The sequence below is a fragment of the Propithecus coquereli genome, unplaced genomic scaffold, assembly GCF_000956105.1.
Source record: "Propithecus coquereli isolate 6110/MARCELLA unplaced genomic scaffold, Pcoq_1.0 Scaffold224, whole genome shotgun sequence".
Classification (NCBI taxonomy): Eukaryota; Metazoa; Chordata; class Mammalia; order Primates; family Indriidae; genus Propithecus; species Propithecus coquereli.
This window is the reverse complement of record NW_012147634.1, coordinates 1,128,931-1,151,189: the sequence shown is the minus strand read 5'-3', so window position 1 is coordinate 1,151,189 and position 22,259 is coordinate 1,128,931. Positions and strand designations below refer to the sequence as shown.

Below are 22,259 nucleotides of genomic sequence, written 5' to 3'. Positions count from 1 at the left end.
CAAACTCCTGGGCTCAAGTGAGTAGTCTCTTGTATTTAGTATTTGCATAATTGGTAAGCAGTAGGAGTAGGCCGTGGGAGAAGAGAAGAGGGAAAGAAACGGAAAGATTGTTTTGCCTTCAGTGGCCATCGCTGGCTTCAGGCTTTATAAAAAGTGAATCCTTCAGGATGTTGAAGAGAACTGTACTGAAGATCTTTTTTGAAAAGTGTTGTTGGTGACCTCGAGTGCAGGGAAGAGAGAAGGTAGGGAGTGCAGCCTGACTCACACCTGAAAAACTCCGTTCAGCATTTCCGGAGTTTGAAAGGCAAAGGTTACGTGAGTTTCCCGTCTGCCGGGTGAGCACCTCGCAGAAAGGAAATGAGTTGAGTGGTCCTGGGGCCCCCTCAGCTACGTGGAGGGTAGCTGCGGATGAAATCCTGGGGCTGATGAGAGTCTAAGTGGCCAGGTAGAGGAGGTGTCCCTGGGATCATCAGCAAGAGGTGAGAAGCCTCAGCACTGGGAGGATTCCCCAAGTATCAGTATGCGGTAGGCTTTGGACCCGCCGTACTCAGAGGGCACTGACGCCAGCATCAGTCATTCAGAAATACACCTATGGAGTTCCTGGCACTCATCTAGAACCTGGGGATAAAGCAGTGCTTGAAACAGATCAAAATACTTTCTCTCTTGAGGGCTGAGTTATAGAGACAAGAGACAGACAGTAAGCAAGTAAAACCTATGCTATGTCAGAAGTGATAAAATGTCAGAAAACGAAGCAGGGTAAAAGCTTAGAAAATGCTAATGGAGGTGTGAACTGTTAAATAGTTGACTAGGGAATGTCACTGACACAGCATTATTTGAACAAGGATGTGAAGGAGGCGAGGGAGTCAGTCAAGGCTGTCTGGAGGAGCAGACTCCTGACACAGGCCAGCAAGTGCAGTAGCCCTGAGGCGGAAACACCCCTGAGGTGTCAAGGGGACTTGAGAAGTCCAGTGTGACTGGAGCAGAGTGGCACGGAGAAGACTGAGTAGTAAGAGATGGGTTTAGAGATGCAGTCTGGGACCAGATCTGGTGGGGCTTTGCAGGTTGTGGTGAGTAATTTGGACTTTAGTTTGAGTTCTCAAGATGGGAGCCAGTGGAGGCTTTTGAACTGAGGAGTGAAATATTCTGACCTTCATTTTAAAAGGTTTACTCTGGCTGCTGGGTAGTACGAGATAACAAGGGAACAAGTGGGGAAGCATGGAGACCAATTGGGAGGCTACTGCAATAATCTAAGTGAGACTTGATGGTAGCTTGGACCAGGGGGTGAATGGTAAAAGTGATGAGAAACAGTTGAATTCCAGATGTATTTTGAAGGTTGAGCCAGCAGAATTTGTTGAAAAATCAGTTGTAGGGTAGGAGTGGCAAAGAATTGAGTAATTTCAAGGTTTTAGAACCGAAATGTTGAAGTTGCCATTAACTGAGATGGAGAACATCTGTGGGCAGAGTATAGCGGGTAGAAAGCTGTCAGGAGCTCGGTTTTAGATGGTTAATTTGAGACACCTATTAGACATTCAGGTAGACATTTGTAATTGCATATAAGAGTCAAGTTCAAGAGCAAGGTTGGCAATATAATTTTGGGAGTCATCAGATTATAATTGATCTTTAAAGCCATGAGACTCGGTAAGGTCAACAAGGGAGTCATTTTGATAGAGAAGAAGTCCATGGGTTGATCCCTAGAACGCTTCAACAGTTAGAGGTCTGGGAGATGAGAAAGAAGCAAAAGTCTAGGAGATAGTAACTCCATAACCAAGTAAGATTTTTGTTCCTCGTAACTGTCCTCTCCCCTCCCCACTGTAGCCTTGAAAATGCTGAGTGTAGCCACCAGCCATTCTGGAAGGAATCCAGCTATCCGGGCAGGAATAAAAAGAGAGAAGCAAGAAGACAGCACTGCCCCTCCATCACTGCAGGCTTCCGAGCCTGGGGGAGCCTCTCACTGGGGGACGGGAGAAGCTTTAACTGGATTAAAGCTGTGGGATTATTAGGTTTGAGTGAACATTTTGTTTATCTGAAAGGAATGGGAAAATCTATGGGACCTGCCTGAGATTTCCTAGGGTCAGGAAAAAACTGGTCAAGAGAGAACGTGCAAACTGGCAGTGGGGGAAATTGTAAAGCCGCTTACTGCTTGCATGCTGGCAGTTTCACGTATCCACGACCGTCCACTTCAGTTAACATGAAACTATGCAAAACATCTCCAGCTTCACGACTCATAATTCTAAATCTACAGACAAAAGTTTAGCTTTTGCATAAATCATCACACAGGTGTTCTGAGTAATGTGAGGAAAAGGGAAAGAACATGAAGATCTTTCAAAGTCTCAGCGAAGACCCCTGAGGTATTTTGATGCCCTTAAGAACTGTCCCGGATAGCTTCCTTACACCATAAAGGCCCTATACCGTGAAGCAGCCACTCAGGTGTGTGGTGCGCGTGTGTCCTGCTGCTTTAGCAAAGTGAGAGCAGGGCCCTAATGAGTTCCACCAGAGTTGCTAGCCTTCCCGGTCACCCATTTTGAATTTGTCTTTCTGCACACAGGATGCTCGTGAATGACTTGTTGCATTGATGCGATTCCATCACCTCTTAAGAGGATCAGAGTGTGTGCTTCACAGTCTGAGCCGTAGGAGCGAGCCCTCCTTAGTCATAAATCCACATGACCATTTTGTGCATATAGACAGATATGTCTGTGTAGTTCATTGTGTGTGCAAGTACTGTTTTTTTTCTTGTTTTTGAGAGAGGCCCTCGCTCTGTCGCCCCAACTAGAGTGCAGTGGCACCATCATAGCTCACAGCAACCTCAAACTCCTGGGCTCAAGTGATCCTCCTGCCTCAGCCTCCTGAGTAGCTAGGATTACAGGCATGCGCTACGACACTAGGCTAATTTTTCTATTTTTTGTAGAGAAAGGGTCTCGCTATTGCTTAGGCTGGTCTTGAACTCCTGAGCTTGAGCAATCCGCCCGCCTCAGCCTCCCAGAGTGCTAGGATGACAGGTGTGAGCCACTGCGCCTGGCCTGCGCACCTACTTTTTAAGTTTAAACTGGGTATGGATGAATTTAACCTGCCATCAAAATAAGGAAAACAATAAAAACTAGCAAAATACAAGTGTTCTAATTTGAAGATTAACTTTCTTTATAAAAATTGCACATAGTGTGTGTCTTAGTGACTGAGGGTACCATTTTCATTGAGTTTATTCCCTTTTATGGTAATAAGTATGAAAAGCACAGAGGTTCATTTATATGGTAATTCTCATTTATGGTATGCTCACTTATATGGTAATTCTATAATGGAATGTAGGACAGATTTTATTTTCCACTTGTTACCATTTATTTAGAAGATATAAAATAAATGATTTTTTAATGCATCAATATTTATAAAAGATCAAGACTTAAGTTAATGTTCTTACTGCATTATGCCAAAATACACTTTAAAATCCTCAGGGTTTTGTGATCACACCTTAATATACTGATATTTAATGAGAAAAATGAGAACAGAAAATACTAAATTCTTGCAGCTTTGCCAAGTTCAAATGGCTATAGTAAATTTAACTTTGGAATTTCCTGACTTTTGTGTTGCCGAAATTTTAGGTTTTACCCAACATTAAGGGGCCTTTCAATTTACCTTCCCAATATTTTAAAATTTTAAGGCAATTGTGGAAGACTAGGAGGATTAGAGGAAAGAGATGTTCTCTTTCCTCACCACTCAGTTTTTAAGAAGTATCCCCCACAAAGACTGTGTTACCATGTTGTCTTCAGTATTTTAAAACTTATAAATAATTTGGTTTTGCTTGTGTCGAAAGTCTGTGTTCTAAGTTTAATGTTCGTCGTTATGTGTCCTAAGTTTGGAATAACAAAGGGTAATACCTTGAGTAAATCAAGAAGAAAAAAAAGAGAGAGAGAGAAAATATAAAAGAAAAAACACTGCTAGTAAATGGCTACACTTCTCAAGAAATATCATTTTGGGATGCAGACCAAAACTTTAAGCTAATGTTGTTTGACTGTGTTATCAGTAACTTTTCCGTATTTTGAAATAGAATTATTAATAGCTTTCCAACCATTGTTGTAATGTTAAAAAGCACTGTGATGGAACTGCTTTTGCCGACATTCCTTCATGCCTGAGTTACTACGAACTCGTGTTTGGAAGGATGCAGTATTGATTTCAGGCCAGAAGGGAACCATTCATTATATTTCTACAGTGGTAGTCTTTCAAAAAATGCTATTATTCAGCCTAAGTGGACAAAAAAACTCTTAATTAAAAAGTTCCTTTAGGGTTTATTAATGTTAACATACAAAGACTATTTTAAATATACTTCCCTAGTCTGTTAACAATAAAGAAGAGGGACCAATAAAGAATATATATCATACTACAGTAAAATCCTGAAATAGCACAAAAATATTGATATAACATGATAGACCCCCTCTGTACAGCCCCTGGTGTTTTCCATCATCCTAAAAACATCCTTCCCTTTCCATCTTCCCAATTCGGGAGTGCCTTCTTTCTCTTCCTTCCTCTTCCCATCAACCTTTGGAATTTTCTCTAGTCATTCTCTACTTTCTTTCTTATGACTTAATCCAGACCCAGTTGTAATCTAGGGAATAACTTCACCAGTCAAGTGAAACTAATTTAATCAAAGTCACTACGTGGACCTTTCTCATTTCTTACCTGACATCCCTGTAGAAACAATCATCTATATGCGGATGGCTCCCAAAATGGAACACAGATCTGTCTCCTGAGTTTCCTGCTTTGGTATGCAGTTACCCACCAGGCATGTATACTGTAAACATCCCAGACTCAACGTGCACGGACCAAGTCTTCAGCCCCACTACGCCCACCACTCACCCTACATGTACCTTACCATCGTTTCTTATGTTCACTTTGGCAGCGATTGGCACAATTCATTTTCTTGCCCAAGTTATAAACCTGGGTACAACTCAACCAAGACATTTGGATGGATTCTGTTTCCTAAAGATATTTTGAATTCATCCACTTCTCTGCCTTTATCACTATCATCTTCTGATTTACTGAGACAGCTTTCTTTGAGGTCTCCCTACCGCCTGCGTGTTCCACTGCAGTCCTTTCTCCACGTTGCAGCCACAGAGTTTTTTCTAGATCACACCTTTGGTCATGTCACTTTCCTGTTTGAATCCCTGTCCTCCGGATAAAGTTCTGGAATGACTACTCTCTCCTTACCTCTCTGGCCTCATTTCTTTCCACACATATTGATTCAGACACATTAACACTTACTTAGCAACTTGAATAAATTATGTTCCCTCTTGCCTTGTCTTTGTGTATGCCCTTCCCTCTGCCTGGAAAACAGTGTTCCATTTCATTTTCATAGCCTGTTTGGAGGCTTGTTCACTGTAGTAACTTAACTGTCATGTTCTCGTAGAAGTCTTTCCTGTTTCTCCTCTGTGTTCCATTTCTACCTGCATTGTTCCTGCTGCAGTGTTTATCACAGCGTGTCGTCACCAGGTGTAATCCTGGCCTCTTGGCCACCACTGCCAGCTTCTGGAAAAGGAGTCCACATAGTTTCAGGTCAGCTCACTGCTTTGCAGTCCTATTTCTGGTCTAAGGAGATATTTATCTTGTATTTTGAAACTAGCTGGGTCTTTTTGTTTGTTTTTCTCTTTTTCCATGTCATCTGTCAGTGGGTTTGGAACAAAAGGGGAGTACCAAAGTATCTTGACTGGAAGTCAAACTCTGCATGTTTAGTAAGCTGTCGGATGGCAGTTCTTACACACATTGAAGTTTGTAACATCTGTACTCTATTTTACTCTATCAAGAAGACTGAAGATATCTGGGGTGAACTTACTCGACCTCGGATTCTTGCTATCACTACATCCTCATTTTCCACCTTCTTTGCCTTTGATGAAGTGTCTCCCCATTTTTTCAGAGCTAAATGTTCCAGCTCTGCACTTACTTTTGTTTCACCTTTCTGTATTCCATTTAACTCTTGCCATTAATTAGTTAATTTTCTGGTTTGTATCTCTTCTCTTTCCTGACTCTTCCTCTTTATCTGCTGTCAAGGCCACCCTAACATACACTGACACAAAACCTCTCCATCTCTTTAGTCCCCTCTCGCTGTACTATTTCTTGCCGACTCTTCACTGCAAAGTTTCTTAAAAGCTTAGTCTGTACCAGTTATCTCAAGTTTCTCACACCTACTCATTGCTTATCATTTTGTGAAATTGCCTTTGTTTTCTAGAATCCCTCATAGCATTTTCTCTTCTTGATTACCCTGTTTCTTCTTAAATGTTCTGTACTGTAGTATAATATTATAGTTTCCTGTTGCAACTGTAACATGTTACCACAAACAGTGGCTGAAAACAACACAGAATTATTGGCTTGCAGTTCTAGAGATCAGAAGTCAGAAATGGGTGTGTCACTAGGCTGAAATCGTGGTGTCAGCAGGGTTGCCTTCCTCCTGACGTGTCTACGGGAGAATCTGTTTTCTTGCCTCGTCCAGTGTCTAGAGGCAGCCCTAATTTTTTTGGCTTTTGGGCCCTTCCATCTTTAAACATGGCAGTGTAGCACCTTTAAGTCTCTCCCTGAATCTGACACTTGTCTCCCTCTTCTACTTATAAGGACCCTTGTGATTATCTTGGGCATAGGACTAGCTATGATCCAGGATGATATCTCCATCCCAAGATTGGCTGATTGGGAACCATAATTACCTTTTGTGGTACAAGCTAATGTATTCACAGGTTCTAGAGATGACATGATTGAGTGGCCATTATCCTGTCTACCACTCTCCACTTCCTTACAACTTAATAGCTTTTCAGTAATCCTGGTGACTCTTTTTCCCTTTTCTTTACCTTCATTTGCTTTTCTTCTTTCAAATGAATATATCCCCTTAGTGACTGTCTTTAACCCTTTTTCCTCTGTGATCTCTTCACTTAGTGACTGACTTTATCCATATTGATGGTTTCAACTGTCTATATCCATAGATGCCAATCACCTTCCAAAGATCCACCCTGGACTTTCAGCTCATTTTAGATATTATTAACTCAAAATCTTAATGATGAAACCATCATTTTTCTAAAAATATATTTTCCTTACGTTATTAATTTTATTAGTATTAGCTCAATAATGAACCTTATTGACCTTTTCCCTTATTCTTGCTTTTGCTTTCAGGATATTCTTACATTTCTTCTTTTTTTTTCCTAGTCTCCATACTTATTAATTGGAGCTTAGACCATATCATCACCTCTACTGTCCCTGACCCTTTTCCTACCTCAACCCTATTATTCTTCATCAACTTTGCCAGATATCTTTGCCAAAAGTAAAATTCCCATAATTCTCTTTGTCTGCTTAATGACTCAGTTGCTCCTTGTTGCCTACAAAGCCAGGGCAGATTCCTGATGGCATTCCGAGCCTTTCATTTAACATTCTAGTTGTATTGTCATCCAGATAAACACCCTCAGCTCATAGGAAACTGCTCATTCCTCATCCATGCTTTCAGTTGGCCTCCTCCATACTTCAGCTTATAGTATTTCCTTTGTCTGGAAGAACCCCTCTCATCTATCCTGCATGCTAAAGTTCTGCCCAATTCTTTGGGTCCTTATTAATTACTTTGTCCTCTAAGAATCTTTGCTGATTCTCATAATTAAATTGAAATAGCATATTGTTACAGCATGTTGTTGATTTTTTCTGGTGGAATAAATCATATTATGTCTATTTTTCATTTATCTACTTAATAGATTATAAATTCCTGGATGTTAGAGATCATGTATAAGTGGTACTTGGTATGTGGCAAATCAAAGGCCTTTTTAAGCAGTAATTACTTCATGGGTTCATGAATGAATAGTATATGCCCAATCAATTTAAAGAAGATAAGCTGAAAATTTTAAAGAATAAATAGCATTTCATTAATTATTATTCCTTTTTATTTCAAATAAAGTATTTATTTAAGAAATTATGCCCTTTTGTGGCCACTTAGTTATCATCAGTAGGTTAAATATTCAGTGTTTGTATAAATTTCAGTCTGATTCAGCTTTTTTCTATAAAAATACCTTTGATCAAGGAATATATTAGAGCTAAAGCCAATATTTACCAATTAGAGGTGAAGGTAGAACAATGATAATTCAGAAATTTCATAACTATTCTTGCCAATTTTGATACATACTCTTATACTATATGAGAAAAAAATTAAAAGAAGATTCTAGAAATTATATTTTCCCACCTCCCCACAAATAAATTGTGTATGAAAGAAGAATAATTTCATGTTAACTGGTTGGTCTGTAAAAGTTAATACATAAGTTTTCTTAGTTATAATTACAGTGTAATAAGTAAGAAACCATCCAGTGATTAATGGTTCATATTAAATTAGAAAACTTGAATTTAGTTAAAAAGTACATGTTGTGGAAGGGCAAGGCTTCCAGAATGGTGATATAAGTACCGTGATAGACTCTCTCCCCAGCAAAACAAGAATTTAACTGATGAATATATTTTCAAAAACTACCAATAATTTAAAGTCTCTGAAAAGTCAGGAAAAAAATCTAGCCCCACATAAAAAGGATTATAGATCATTGTCAATTATCAAATTTAGTCCCACACTAAAAGGATTATACCTTATCATCAATTTAGATTTATCTTGGGAATGCAAGACTGGTTCAGCATCTGGAAATCAATCAATGTAATACATCACATAAGTAGAATAAAAGGCAAAAGCTGTGATCATCTCAATAGATGTAAAAAAAAAAAAAGCATTTGAAAAAATTCCAACACCCTTCATTATAAAAGTGATCAAAAAAACTACAAATAAAAAGGAACTTCCTCATCTTGGTAAAGGGCATCTATGAAAACCTACCGCTAACATCATAATTAATGGCAAAAGAATTAAGGCTTTCCTTGAGATCAGGAACAAGACAGATACCCACTCTCACTGTATTTATTCAACATTGTACTGGAGGTTCTATCCAGCGCAATTAAGTAAGAAAGAAAGGAAAAGTTATCTAGACTGGAAAGGAAAAAGTAAAACTATTAATATTTGCAGATGACGTCTGTTTAGGAAATAAGTTATCAACTGAAGTGAATGAGATATCCACTAAAGCAGATATAGGGTACTCTAAAAACTATTAGAACCAAGAAATAAGTTCAGCAACACAGTTGTACAAGATCAACACACAAAAATGAATTTTATTTCTATACACTGGCAGTGAACATTCTGAAAATGAATTTAAGAAAATAATTCCATGTATAATAGGATTAAAAAGAATAAGATGCTTAGGAGTAAATTTAGCAAAGGAGTAAAAGATTCATACATTGAAAACTATAAAATCTTGTTAAAAGAAATTAAAGACAGTCTAAATAAATGGAAAGATATCCCATATTTATAAATTGGAAAACTAGATATTGTTAAGATGGCAGTACTCCCCAAATTGATCTACATATGCAACATGATCTCTGTCAAGATCCCAGCTTTCTTTTTCACAGAAATCAAAAAGCTAATCCTAACATTCATATGGATGCAGAATACACAATCTTCTCATCAGCACATGGAACATTCTCCAGGATAGAACATAAAATGCATGTTAGACCACAAAAAAAGTCTCACCGAAATTTAAAAAAGAAAAAAATTATACCAAGTGTCTTCTCATAACACAGTGGAATAAAACTAGAAATCAATAAGAAAAGGGACTTTGGAAACTATAAAAATACATGGAAATTAAGCAACGTGCTCCTGAATGACCATATGTCAATGAAGAAATTAAGAACGAAATCAAAAAATGTCTTGAAGCAAATGAAAATAAAAACACGACATACTATAAAACCTATTGGATATAGCAAAAGCAGTACTCAGATGTTTTCAGCAATAAACACCTACATCAAAAAAGTAGAAAGATTTCAAATGAACAATCTAACAATTCACTTCAAGGAACCAGAAAAGCAAGAACAAACCAAAGCCAAAATTAATAGGAAGAAAGAAATAACAAAGATCAGAGCAGAAGTAAACAAAATAGATTACTAAGAAAATAATACGAAGGATCAATGAGACAAAGAGTTCATTTTTTGAAAAGATAAACAAAATCAATGAACCACTAGCTAGGCTAACCAAGAAAAAGAGAGAGAAGACCCAAATAAACAAAATCAAAAACAAACAAAAAAAAGACATAACAACTGATATCACAAAAATGCAAAATATCATTAGAGACTATTATGAACATCTATACACTAATAAACTGGAAAACTGAGAGGAAGTAAATAAATTCCTGGACACATAACAACCTACCAGGATTGAATCAGGAAGAAAGAGAAAATTTGAACAGACCAATAATGAGTAGCAAGATTGAATGAGTAATATAAATTCTCCCACAAAGAAAAACCCAGGACTGAATTACTTTATTGCTGAACTGTGTCAAACTTACAAAGAAGAACTAACCCAATTCTCCTCAAACCATTCCAAAAAATTGAAGAGGAGGGAATTCTCCCTAATTCATTCTACGAAGCCAGCATTACCCTGGTACCAAAACCAGAAAAGGACACAGCAAGGAACGAAAACTGCAGACCAACATTCCTGATGAACATAGTTGCAAAATCCTCAACAAAATACTAGCAAACCCAATCCAACAACACATCAAAAAGATATTAATAATACACCACGATCAAGTAGGATTTATCCCAGGGATGCAAAGATCATTCAACATATGCAAATCAATAAACATGATAGATCACATCAACAGAATGAAGGACAAAAATCCTATGATCATCTCAATAGATACAGAAAAAGTATTTGATAAAATCTAACATCCCTTCATGATAAAAACTCTTTAACAAACTAGGCATAGAAGAAACATACCTCAACATAGTAAAGGTTATGTATGACAAACCCACAGCTAATACCGTACTGAATGGGAACAAGCTAGAAGCCTTTTCTGTAAGAACTGGAACAAGACAAGAATGCCCAATTTCAGCACTTACATTCAACATAGTACTAAAAGTCCTAGCCCAACCAATCAGGCAAGAATAAGAAATAAAATGCATCCAAATTGAAAAAGAGGAAGTCAAATTGTCCCTCTTTGCAGATGACATGATCTCATATTTAGCAAAACCTAAAGACTGAACCAAAAAACTCTTAGATCTGATAAATAAATTCAGTAAAGTTGCAGGGTACAAAATCAACATACAAAAATCAGCAGCATTTCTATACACCAGTAATGCAGCAGCTGAAGAAGAAATCACAAAGGCAATCTCATTTATAATAACTACAAAAAAATACCTAAGAATGAATTTAACTAAGGAGGTGAAAGACCTCTATAAGCAAAAATACAAAACAATGATGAAAGAAATTGAAGGACAAATGGAAAGACACCTCGTGCTCATGAGTCAGAAGAATTAATATTGTTAGAATGACCATACTACCCAAGGCATTCTACAGATTCAGTGCAATCCCTGTCAACATACCAATGTCATTTTTCACAGAAATAGAAAAAACAATCCTAAAATTAGTATGGAACCAAAAATATCCAAAGTGATCCTGAGCAAAAAGAACAAAGCTGGAGGCATCACATTGCCTAACTTCAAAATACATTACAAGTCTGTAGTAACCAAAATAGCATGGAAATTGGTATAAAAACAGACACATAGAGAACAGAATTGAGAACCAGAAATAAATCCACATGTTTACAGCTAATTTTGGCAAAGGTGTCAAGAAGATATATTGGGGAATGGTCATCCTCTTCAATAAATGGTGCTGGGAAAACTGAATATCCATATACACAAAAATAAAACTAGACTCTGTCTCTCACCATATAAAAAAAAATCAATTCAAAATGGATTAAAGACTTAAATGTAAGACCCCAAACTATAAAAGTACTGGCCTGCAGGACGTTGGTCTAGGCAAAGATTTTATGGTTAGTAACTCAATAGCACAGATAACAAAAACAAAAATAGACAAATGGAACTATATTAAACTAAAAAGCTTCTGCACAGCAAAGGAAACAATCATCAGAGTAAAGAGACAACTTGTTGAATCGGAGAAAATATTTGCAAACTATTCATCCAACAAGGGACTAATATCCGAGGAGTTCAAACAACTCAACAGCAAAAAACTAATTATCTCATTTAAAAGTGGGCAAAGTACATCAATTGACATTTCTCAAAAGAAGACATACGAATGGCCAACAGGTGAAAAAAATGCCCAAGATCAGTAATCATCAGGGATATGCAAATCAAAATCACAATGAGATATCATCTCACCCCAGTTAGAATGGCTATTATTAAAAAGACAAAAAATAACAGATGGTGGTGAGGATGTGGAGAAAAGGGACTCTGCACTGACAGTACACTGTTAGTGGGAATGTAAATTAGTACAGCCATTATGGAAAACAGTATGGAGATTTTTCCAAAAACTAAAAATAGAACTACCATATGATCCAGCAATATCACTACTGGATAGTTATCCAAAGGAAAGGAAATCATTATATCAAATGCACCCTTATGTTTATTGTAGCACTATTCACAAGAGCAAAGTTACAGAATCAACCTAAGTGCCCATCAATGGATGAATAGATAAAGAAAATGTGATATATATTCACAATGGAATAGTACTTTGTCACAAAAAAGAATAAAATACCGTCATTCGCAGCATCACAGATGGAACTGGAGGTCATTGTCTTAAGTAAAATAAGGTAGGCAGAGAAAGACAAATATAGCATGTTCTCACTCATGTGGGAGCTACAAAAGTGGATCTCATGGAGGTAAAGAGTAGAGTGAGAGTTATCAGAGGCTGGGAAGGGTAAGAGAAGAGAGAAGAAGAGAGGTTAGTTAATGGGTACAAACATAAAGTTAGGTAGATGGGATAAGTTCCAATGTTCTATAGCACAGTAGGGTGTGTTAACTATAGTTGACAACAATGTGTTGTGTATTCAAAATAGCTAAAAGAGAGGACTTGAAATGTTCTCAATACATAGAAATGATGAACATGCTAGGTCATGGATATCCCAGATACCCTGACTTGATCATTATAGATTCTATGCCTATAACAAAATACCACAGGTACCCCATAAAAATGTGAAAATATTATATATCAATAACATTTTTAAAAAGTAGATTCATATGAAAATTCATATGCAAATCATATATATGGTACATACATAAAGAATTCTTAACTCATTAATAAAAGGCAAATAACTACATTAAAAACTGAGCAAAGGAATTGAATAGGTATTTCTTCAGAGAAGATATACAAAAAGCAAATAAGCACATGAAAGTATGCTTAACATCATTAATCATGAGGGAAATGCAAACCAAACTACACTGTGATACCACTTCACACCCACGACAAAAAAAGGCAGATAGTATTATAATTAGTGTTGATGAGGATGTGGAGAAATTGGAACTCTCATACATTGCTGGGTGGAATGTAAATTATTACAGCTTCTTTGGAAAACAGTTTGTCAGTTCCTCAACAAGTTAAACATAGAATTACCATATGACTCACCAATACCATTTTTAGGTATAGACCCGAGAGAGGAAAGTATATATGTATACAAAACCAGTACATGAATGTTCATGGTGACTTTATTTTTAATAGCCAAAAAAATAGAAATAACCTAAATGTTCATCAACTGATGAATGGATAAATAAAATGTGGCATATTCATACAGCAGAATATTATTTAGCAATTAAAAGGAATGAGGTACTGATACATGCCACAACATGGGTGATCCTCAAAAACACTATGCTAAATGAAAAAAGCCAAACACAACAACCACATATTTTATGATTCTATTTATATGAAATGCCCAGAATAGGCAAATGTATAGAGACAGAGACTAGGTTCGTAGTTGCCTAGGGCTTGGAGTGGGATGGGAGGAGTGATCCCTAATGGGGTGAAATTTTTTTTGTGGAGGATGAAAATATTTTACAATTAGGTTATAGTGATGGTTGCACAATCCTGTGAATAAAGTAAAAACAATTAAATTTTATACTTTAAGTTGGCGAATTGTATAGTATGTGAATCATATCTCAATAAAGTGTTTATAAATGTATGATGAAATTCTGAGTATAGTTGATAAACAGCATGCTTTCAAAATCTGAAAAGTGGAAAGCAAACATCAAGTTTCTTTGACAATTTATTTTATTATACTGATATTGTCTGTTATCCTTAGAAAAGCTGGAAATCACCAATTTTTTGCATTTAATACTTCAGCCACAACTTTTCTCAATGTCAAACAGTATATTGATAAATAGAAGTTCAATATATAACAAGAATGTATTTACTTTTTTCTGTAACAAAAAATACATACAGAATAAGCTAAATATGTATAGTTCTTTGGCAGGGATGGAAAGAAAATATTCTAAGAACACTTTTTTAAAACAAAATTTCTTGTTTTATTTGTACCAAGTTCCCTGTAACATAATCGTTACGAGGACTGCGTTCAGAATGGACGGTATCTCTAGGGCGTCAGTCTTAGAATTCAGTGATATCAGAGATCACACTAGCACTACTTACCAAATTTTTCATCATATTCTGCTTAGCATAATATTTACAGTAAGTATTGTAAATGCTGGTTGACAAATAATGAGGTTATGTGGTTTGGCAGGCAGAAATCTGTCAGGCGGTTTTGTTTAGATACAGTTTTCTTTTTTAAGAAACCTGCGTTCAGAGTCTTCGAATTTCCAAACACTTTGCAGTCGTCCTCTTCCTTCACCCTGCCAAGGTACACTTGGCAACCCCCCACCACCCGCTTTTTTGCAGCACTCTTCCTTAGCCTCCATTTATCATACTCTTCCTCTTGCCTCTTTGATTTTCCTTCCGGGCTTCTATTCTGGCTTTTCCTCCTCTGAGTTTCCCTAAGATGTTTCTCATGGTTCCCTCCTTAACTTCCCTCTTTTCATTTAAGTGTCTTTGAAAACCTAATCTATTGCTGTAACTTCAAATGCAATCCATATATTTGATGATAAACCACAAACATACATCTTCAGAACTTAGCTGTTTCCTGAGTTTGAGACACAAATTTTTAGCTGTGTAGATTAGCATTTTTACTGGTTTCTCTCAAACATCTGAGGTTCAAAATGTCCAAAACTCAACCTCAAAATGTGTTCTTCTCGCTGTGTCCCATTCTCTGCTAATAGCAGTGCATCATTGCCCTTGTCAGTCGTGATGGAAGTCTGATATATCTTTCTGGCAGCAAAGTCCTTCCTGTTGATTTCTCCTTTTATTCATCTCTTGAATGTGTTCCCTTCTTCATCATAAAGCCTTACTTCAGGCTCTCAACATTTATCACTGGACTATTATATTATCTATTCACATTAAACACAAGGTTTGTCCTTCTAAAATGTTGATTTGTTTATATAATACTCTTGTTTAATTTAAATTCCTTCATCCACCATCCATCCATCACCTTCAGAAGCAAAGAGGATGTGGCATATGCCTGACTAGCTAAGCTTATTGTCCATCAGATTCTCAGCCATTCTGGTACAATTTCCATTCTTCAACTGTGCTGTATTTTCAGACTCACTAGCCCCTGGTGCTGGTTGTTGTCGTTCATTAGTCTAAAGCTGACTGCATTCCGCTTGCCACAGAGATTGATCCAGGATGCAAGGCCTGTGCCAATCAGCACATTCTCCTGGCCAGAGGAATCATTCAAAAATTGGCATGTGACCCAGTTCAAGACATTAGGGCAAAGGGAAGATTTGCTGGGGATTTCTGGGAAAGAGTTTTCTTCCTCTTAGGAGAGACCATTGGAAGAGATGCCCTCCCTTCCACGAGGTGACCCAGTCAAAGGTCTAGCAAAAACTTGCTGCAGCTATTTTGCCCCTGTCAGGGAAGGCAGCCCAAGGTTTAAGTCAAGATACAGAGGAGGGCGTAATTGAGCATATCTCAGGGAAACTCAGCAGGAGACATTGGCTGGAACCGCTACTGGACTTCCAGATATGAGAGCTGTTAAATTATCTCCAAGCTGAGACATTTTCCAAAAATGTTCCTGAAGAGTTGGGTGGAAGCATATTAGGTGTGCAGAACTTGTATGAGACCAATTCCCATTGTTGAGACTTTGCTTTTTCCCATGAGTAGACTCGTCACCATCAGACACATTGTTTCTACTGAGGTAATACATGCTTTATATTTGTGAAGATACTACTTCCAAATGCATGCATTCTTCTGAACATAAATGTCAATGCTAAATTTAAATTGTCGCATAAATATTGGGCATGGCTACTTTAAAATGTAGGGGTTTTGGTCAGTTTTGTTTCTTTTTTGTAGAGAAGCACCCAGTTTTTAATACTTAAAATTTAGGGGGCATCTAGCCCAAAAATATTTAAATGAAAAGCTTTTCTTTTTTTTTTTTAAACTTTTCTATTTTTTTATACAGAATCCTTAAATAACTTCCTGAGAGCCTTTTACATATAATTATTTTGAAGCTAACCTTTTAAGGTTTCTATTTAATTCTAAGGAGAATCATGAAACACAGAGTTTTGGTACAATAAAATATTTGACACAAGAACCACAAATTTAGTATCACTCCATGTGTTCTTCCATGTCCCAGAATTTTTTCCTCAAAAAAGAAAAATGTCAAACATCTTTTAATGTTCTCCTCTTTTCGTTGTCAGAAAGGGTATTTAGGATGAGAGCATGAAGCAGCTCTTTATTAGGAAAGGAAATGCCTGGAAATAAAAGTTAATGCCTAGATGAAGGGCTTGAGCCTCCTAATATACAGCAATTTGCATAAATTCTGAGCTCCGTGATCACTGTCACCTGGATGGTTGGTATAACGTTAGATATTAAGAGAGTCAGAGGCAAGTTTGGGTTCTTCACTTTGGTACTGCCTGCTCTGCCTTGGACTTGTCTTCTTCCCCGCCCCCCTTTATCCGGAGGTGATTGATCAATTTGTTTGGTAATTAAAGTAAAGCTGTTCCGGTTTCATCTCTCTTCTGAATCCACGTTCAGCTGTGTTAAGATGCACTGCGCTGCGACAGCAGCACGGGATGCAGAAGGCCCGAGTTTTGCACACATGGTTTCATTTTGTTGGATTGAGTCTGATGGTAGCTCTTTCACCACATCCTATGTTTGCTCCTCATGTGGTCAATTCACGTTAGCATCCTCATCTCTCTCGGGAAATTGGCAGATTTTGATTTGTACCTCTGTGCCTTCTGTTAAGCCTCAAATGAAGATATTATTTCAGAGAATGTCTGAATCTGGTAATATTTTTATAAAAACATGCCAAAAAGATACACAAGCATGTAATTATTTTCTGATATAGCTTGTAGACTAGAGTAACTTGTCAAGATAAATGGAGGAAAAAAATAATGAGTAGACCAATAGGGGAATGGAAGAAAGGCATTGCCAACCATTTGTTTTAATTGTGATGTTTAAAAAAATTTCTGTATTTACAATAAGAATATAACTATTTTTTCCCATATTTTTCATTGGTACATTTTAAAAAATATATGCAACTAAAAAGAAAATAAGCTAAAATGAAACTAAAAACTCCAGTTTATTTTGACTTTTCAGCAATTATATTTATGGCTTTTATAATTGTTCCCTCTATCCATTGGTCTTTGCTACCTCTGTCCCTTAAAAAAAACAGCCAACACCTGGGCACCCTTGGCTGGATTTTTCTCATAATGGCTCATTTCCTTTTAAATGTATTAACAATTAGCTCCCAGTGTACCTAATTGCAGCTTTGTTTGACTTGCCACCTGCCTTTGCTTACCAGACTAGAAGAGAAGTACACTACAGCTTAGATAGAATGGCCAGGTTTTCTGCTTCAGGAGAAATTTAAAAGAAAGCAGGCCTTTCATTAATGTGAAAGGAAAATAGACCACTCCCAGCATTGAGTATGCTGAATGGATAAGTGCAGGGAGGTACAAGAGGAAAACTGGATACTTCCCAAAGCCTCCCGAGTTTACCCTTCGCCATGTTTCTGTATTATTTTAGATTGACATTATTCCCAGAATGTCAAATATACCCATATTCAAATGTAAGTACAAAAACACATCTTGAAGCCAAATAGAAAAAAAATCGTTTGCCTCTCCATTGGTTCAAATAATTAGTGTGAAAATTAGCTATAAATTTTCAAATATAATTATTCCATATTTTAAAATGTAATCCATGTATGTGTTTTTTTAAAGGATCTGATAGGATGATTCCCTAGTTGATGTAAAATGGAAACTAAAACATTGACATCTTTACTTATTTCCAATTTAAATTGCATTTGGAAAAAAAGGAAAAAGCGTATAGAGTTCTGCTTTAGTTGGCCTTGTTTTACTGCCATGGGAGTTTACTTTCATGTCAGTTCCCATAGATATGTGTGAGAAATTCTTTAGGGCCTGAAACAAGAGTATCTTCAGGGTTATATGATCTGACCTAATCAACCATGAGTGCTCTCATACTCTTAAAAAAAAAAATCCCTTTTAAAAGCTATTTAATGAAGGCCTTTTTCAATCATCTTCTCCTTCTTCCCTTGATTAGACATTGATGAATGCAGCATCATTCCTGGGATATGTGAAACTGGCGAATGTTCCAACACCATGGGAAGCTATTTTTGTGTTTGTCCACGTGGATACGTAACCTCAACAGATGGCTCCCGCTGCATCGGTAAGCCTCACATTTTGAAGGCACAATACACTGCTTCTTTTTAAGGACAGAATAGCCCAAACAGGTATGAAGATGGCAACGATTATAAAGCCATTGGGGAAATGGCTGAAAGAGGTGTTTAAAGTAAATGATACCACTATTGAGAGATTGACAGACCAGGTACTCTTTGCAAAGATTTCAGTTTCAGAAACCATCTGGGTTTGTTTTATGTTGTCAAAGTCATTTTGGGAATAAAGAAAGACTTCCTCAAGACATTACTATTGCCCAGCATTAGAGACACAAAGGCATGAGAAAGATTTTTTTAAAAATATGCTTTATAAGATGGAATGTAGTAATTAAAGGTTCTTTTGTTGCTATGAATCATGAAGGTAGTGAACATCTTATTTACTTAGAACTTGTTGATTCTAGTGAAAATAGTTACTGTAAAAAAGAAATTGACACCTTTAACTTTGTGTTTAAACATACGCAAAGCCAACTATATTTGTGTGCTCTCCTTTGTTTAGAAAGATGACACGTGCTCTCACAGTCATGGTGTACGTCATCCATTATCGAGCAAGGTCTAGACTTCTGTTCTGTTGTGAGCACAGAGATTATGAAATGTCCTTTGAAGCTTTATCACAGCACAGTGGACTACCTTTGCACCTCTCTTCTTGAGCATTAAGCCTCATCAACCCATTTTAAGCTGACTTTAACTAGAAAGAAAGGGAGAAAGATGCACAATTATCTTTACAGGCACTAAAGAGCCATGTAGTGCAGGAATTAGGGAAGTTAATCAGGCATCCACAGAATGGCGTCGCTTGCTCCCCCAGATGGTGGCAGTCTGGGGAATGACCGTCTCCCACCCCAACCGGGCAGTTAGCGTGTCAGCAGCTAACTCAGGGCCTCTGTAGATCCTAATGATGCCCTGATAATCCTGATGATGCCCACGAGAATTGGGGAGATGAGGTAGAAACACAGAGTCACGGAAGCAAGCTGGATGTCCTAGGCCACCAATGAAAGGACTGTGGCCTGAATCAGTTGATAAAATGTGCTGATGTGCCCAGCACTGTGCCAGCTATGGCCATCTAGCAGTGCACATGAGAGGTGGAGGCCCTGGCTTCAGAATGCCACATCGTCATCATAAATAGTCATAGAAGAGTATTTAGAAGGAGCAGTGGCAGTGGTAGTGGTAGGGAAAATAACAGCTATCATTTATGACATCACACATACCATGCGTAAGGCACTGGGCATCTCCATTACCTCATAGTCCGTGTCTGTGAGTCCTCGGGCAAGCCACTGACCTCTCTACACTTCAGTTTCTTCCAGTAGGTGTTCAATAAAATATTCCTTATTATTATTACTATAATAGGAGAAGGAGGATTTGCCTGCACTGGACGCATATAGTATGTTATGTAATCCTTTTACCAGCCCTGTGTGATAAGTATGATTATCCCAGATTTACAGATGAAGGAGCTGATGTTTAGAGATGTTGAGTGACTTGGGCAATGTCACACAGCCAATAAACGGAGCCAGCATGCAAATCTTGATCTCTCGGACTCCAGCACCTGTGCTGTGACACTACATGCTCCCTTGTGGTACAGAACCCGAAAAGGTCCTGGCCTCAGTCCAGTTACTTACTGCACAGACAGCGAATTATTGAGACAATGAGGATTGCCAAGGAAGAAAGGAAATTTTAATACGGAAGACGTCAGTCCAGGAAATGAGAGAATCAGCCCCAAATCCATCTCTCCAACTAACTGAGAGTATGGACTTTTTGGAGGGGATTTTTAAAGCGGGTCTGTGTGCACTGGGGAAGGGCGTATTGAAATTAACATGGGGGCTGTGTGCACTGGGGCAGGGTAGTGAGGGAAGGTTGAGTCTTGTTGTCAGGAAGTCTGCCAATGAGCCTTCAAAATCTCAACTCTTGTCTTGCAGAAATTTCATCATTTCTGGGAAACAACTCAAAAGTCAAGTAGTCAGGTAAAAGTTAAAGGGTTCTGGTCATGAAGCCCTACTTGCTTGAGAATCTAAAACATGAAAGGGAGATTATAAAAAAACATATAGGGGTTGTTGAAATTTCTTCATGCAGCTGGTTACACTGACCCACTTTAAGGTTGTGGAGAGCCTGTGGCTAGATATCAAGGTCTCTAGCGTGAGTAGTTTCTACACTGTCATGCTGACACTCTGCTTTAAGAAGTAGGATGTCCACTAGGAGCCTCCCTTTCACATCTTTGAATGAGAATTGTTTGTAGGTTTTTTTTCATGGTATACATTTCCATTTATTTGTGTCTTCGGTTTATTTCACCAATACTTTATAGTTTTCAGTGTACAGATTTTTAAAATAATTTTTATTTGAAAATATTAGGGAATACAAATGTTGTTGTTACATGGATGAATTGTATAATGCTTAAGTCAGGGCTTTTAGTGTGCCTATCACCAGAATAGTGTACATTGTCTCCATAGGTAAGTTTTTATCCCTCATTCCCCTCCCACTCTCCCCCCTTCTTAGTTTCCAATGTCCTTTACACCAGCAGTCCCAAACCTTTTTGGCACCAGGGACCACTTTCGTGGAAGGCAGTTTTTCCATGGTTGGGGGTTGGGGGGCAGAGGAGGGCCACATGGGCAAGGCGGAGGCTGAGCTCAGGCAGTGAAGTGCAGCCCGGTTCCTAACAAACCACAGACGGATACCAGGCTGTGGCCAGGGGGTTGGGGACTGCAGTTGTATACAACTTTATGACCATGTGTACATATCATGTAGCTCCTGCTTATTGTGAGAACATGTGGTGTTTGTTTTTTCATTTCTGAGATACTTCACTTAGGATGATGATCTCCAATTTCATCCAAGTTGCTGCAAATGACATTATTTCATTCCTTTTTATGGCTAAGTAATACTCTGTGGTATATATAATATATATCACATTTTCTTTATCCACTCATGAATTAATGGGCACTTAGGTTGATTCTATATCTTTGCAATTGTGAATTGTGCTGTGATAAACATTCAGGTGCAGGTGTCTTTTGGCTATAATGACTTCTTTTCCTTTGGATAGATAATAGATTGCTGGGTTAATTGGTAGGTCTACTTTTAGTTCTTTGATGAATCTCCATACTGTTTTCCCTACAGGTTGTACTAATTTACAGTCCCACCAACAGTGTATAAGCTTTCCTTTTTCACAGCATCCATGCAAACACCTATTGTTATTTTGGTTTTTTAATAATTGTCATTCTGATGGGGTAAGGTCGTATCTCACTGTGGTTTTAGTTTGTATTTCCCTGATGATTAGTGATGTTGAGCATTTTTTCATGTGTCTATTGGCCATTTGTCTATCTTCTTTCAAAAAAAACTCTGTTCATGTCTTTTGCCCACTTTTTACTGGGGTTATTTCGTTTTTTTCTTGCCAATTTGTTTGAGTTCTTTGTAGATTCTGGATGTTAGCCCTTTGTCAGATGTATAGTTTGTGAATATTTTCTCTTATTCTGTAGGTTGTCTGTTTACTCTGTTGATTCTTTGGAACCAAAAAAGAGCCCAAATAACCAAAGCAATCTTAAGCAAAAAGAACAAAGCTAGAGGCATCACATTACCTGACTTCCAATTATACTACAAAGCTATAGTAACTAAAATAGCATGGTACTGATATAAAGGTAAAGACATAGACCAATGGAACAGAATAGAGAACCCATAAAAAAATATATATATAGCTATGACCAACTGATTTTTGACAAAGCAGACAAAAAC

At 37.6% G+C, this 22,259-nt stretch overlaps 1 protein-coding gene across 1 annotated transcript in view; it reads left to right on the top strand.

The window, feature by feature from the left end:
- FBN2 (fibrillin 2) overlaps window positions 1-22,259 on the top strand; it is a 288,365-nt gene that overhangs the window by 108,467 nt on the left and 157,639 nt on the right. Inside the window, exon 8 of the mRNA XM_012645034.1 lies at window positions 18,419-18,544. Within this exon, the coding sequence (XP_012500488.1) occupies window positions 18,419-18,544 (126 nt within the window). The remainder of the gene's footprint in view (window positions 1-18,418; window positions 18,545-22,259) is intronic.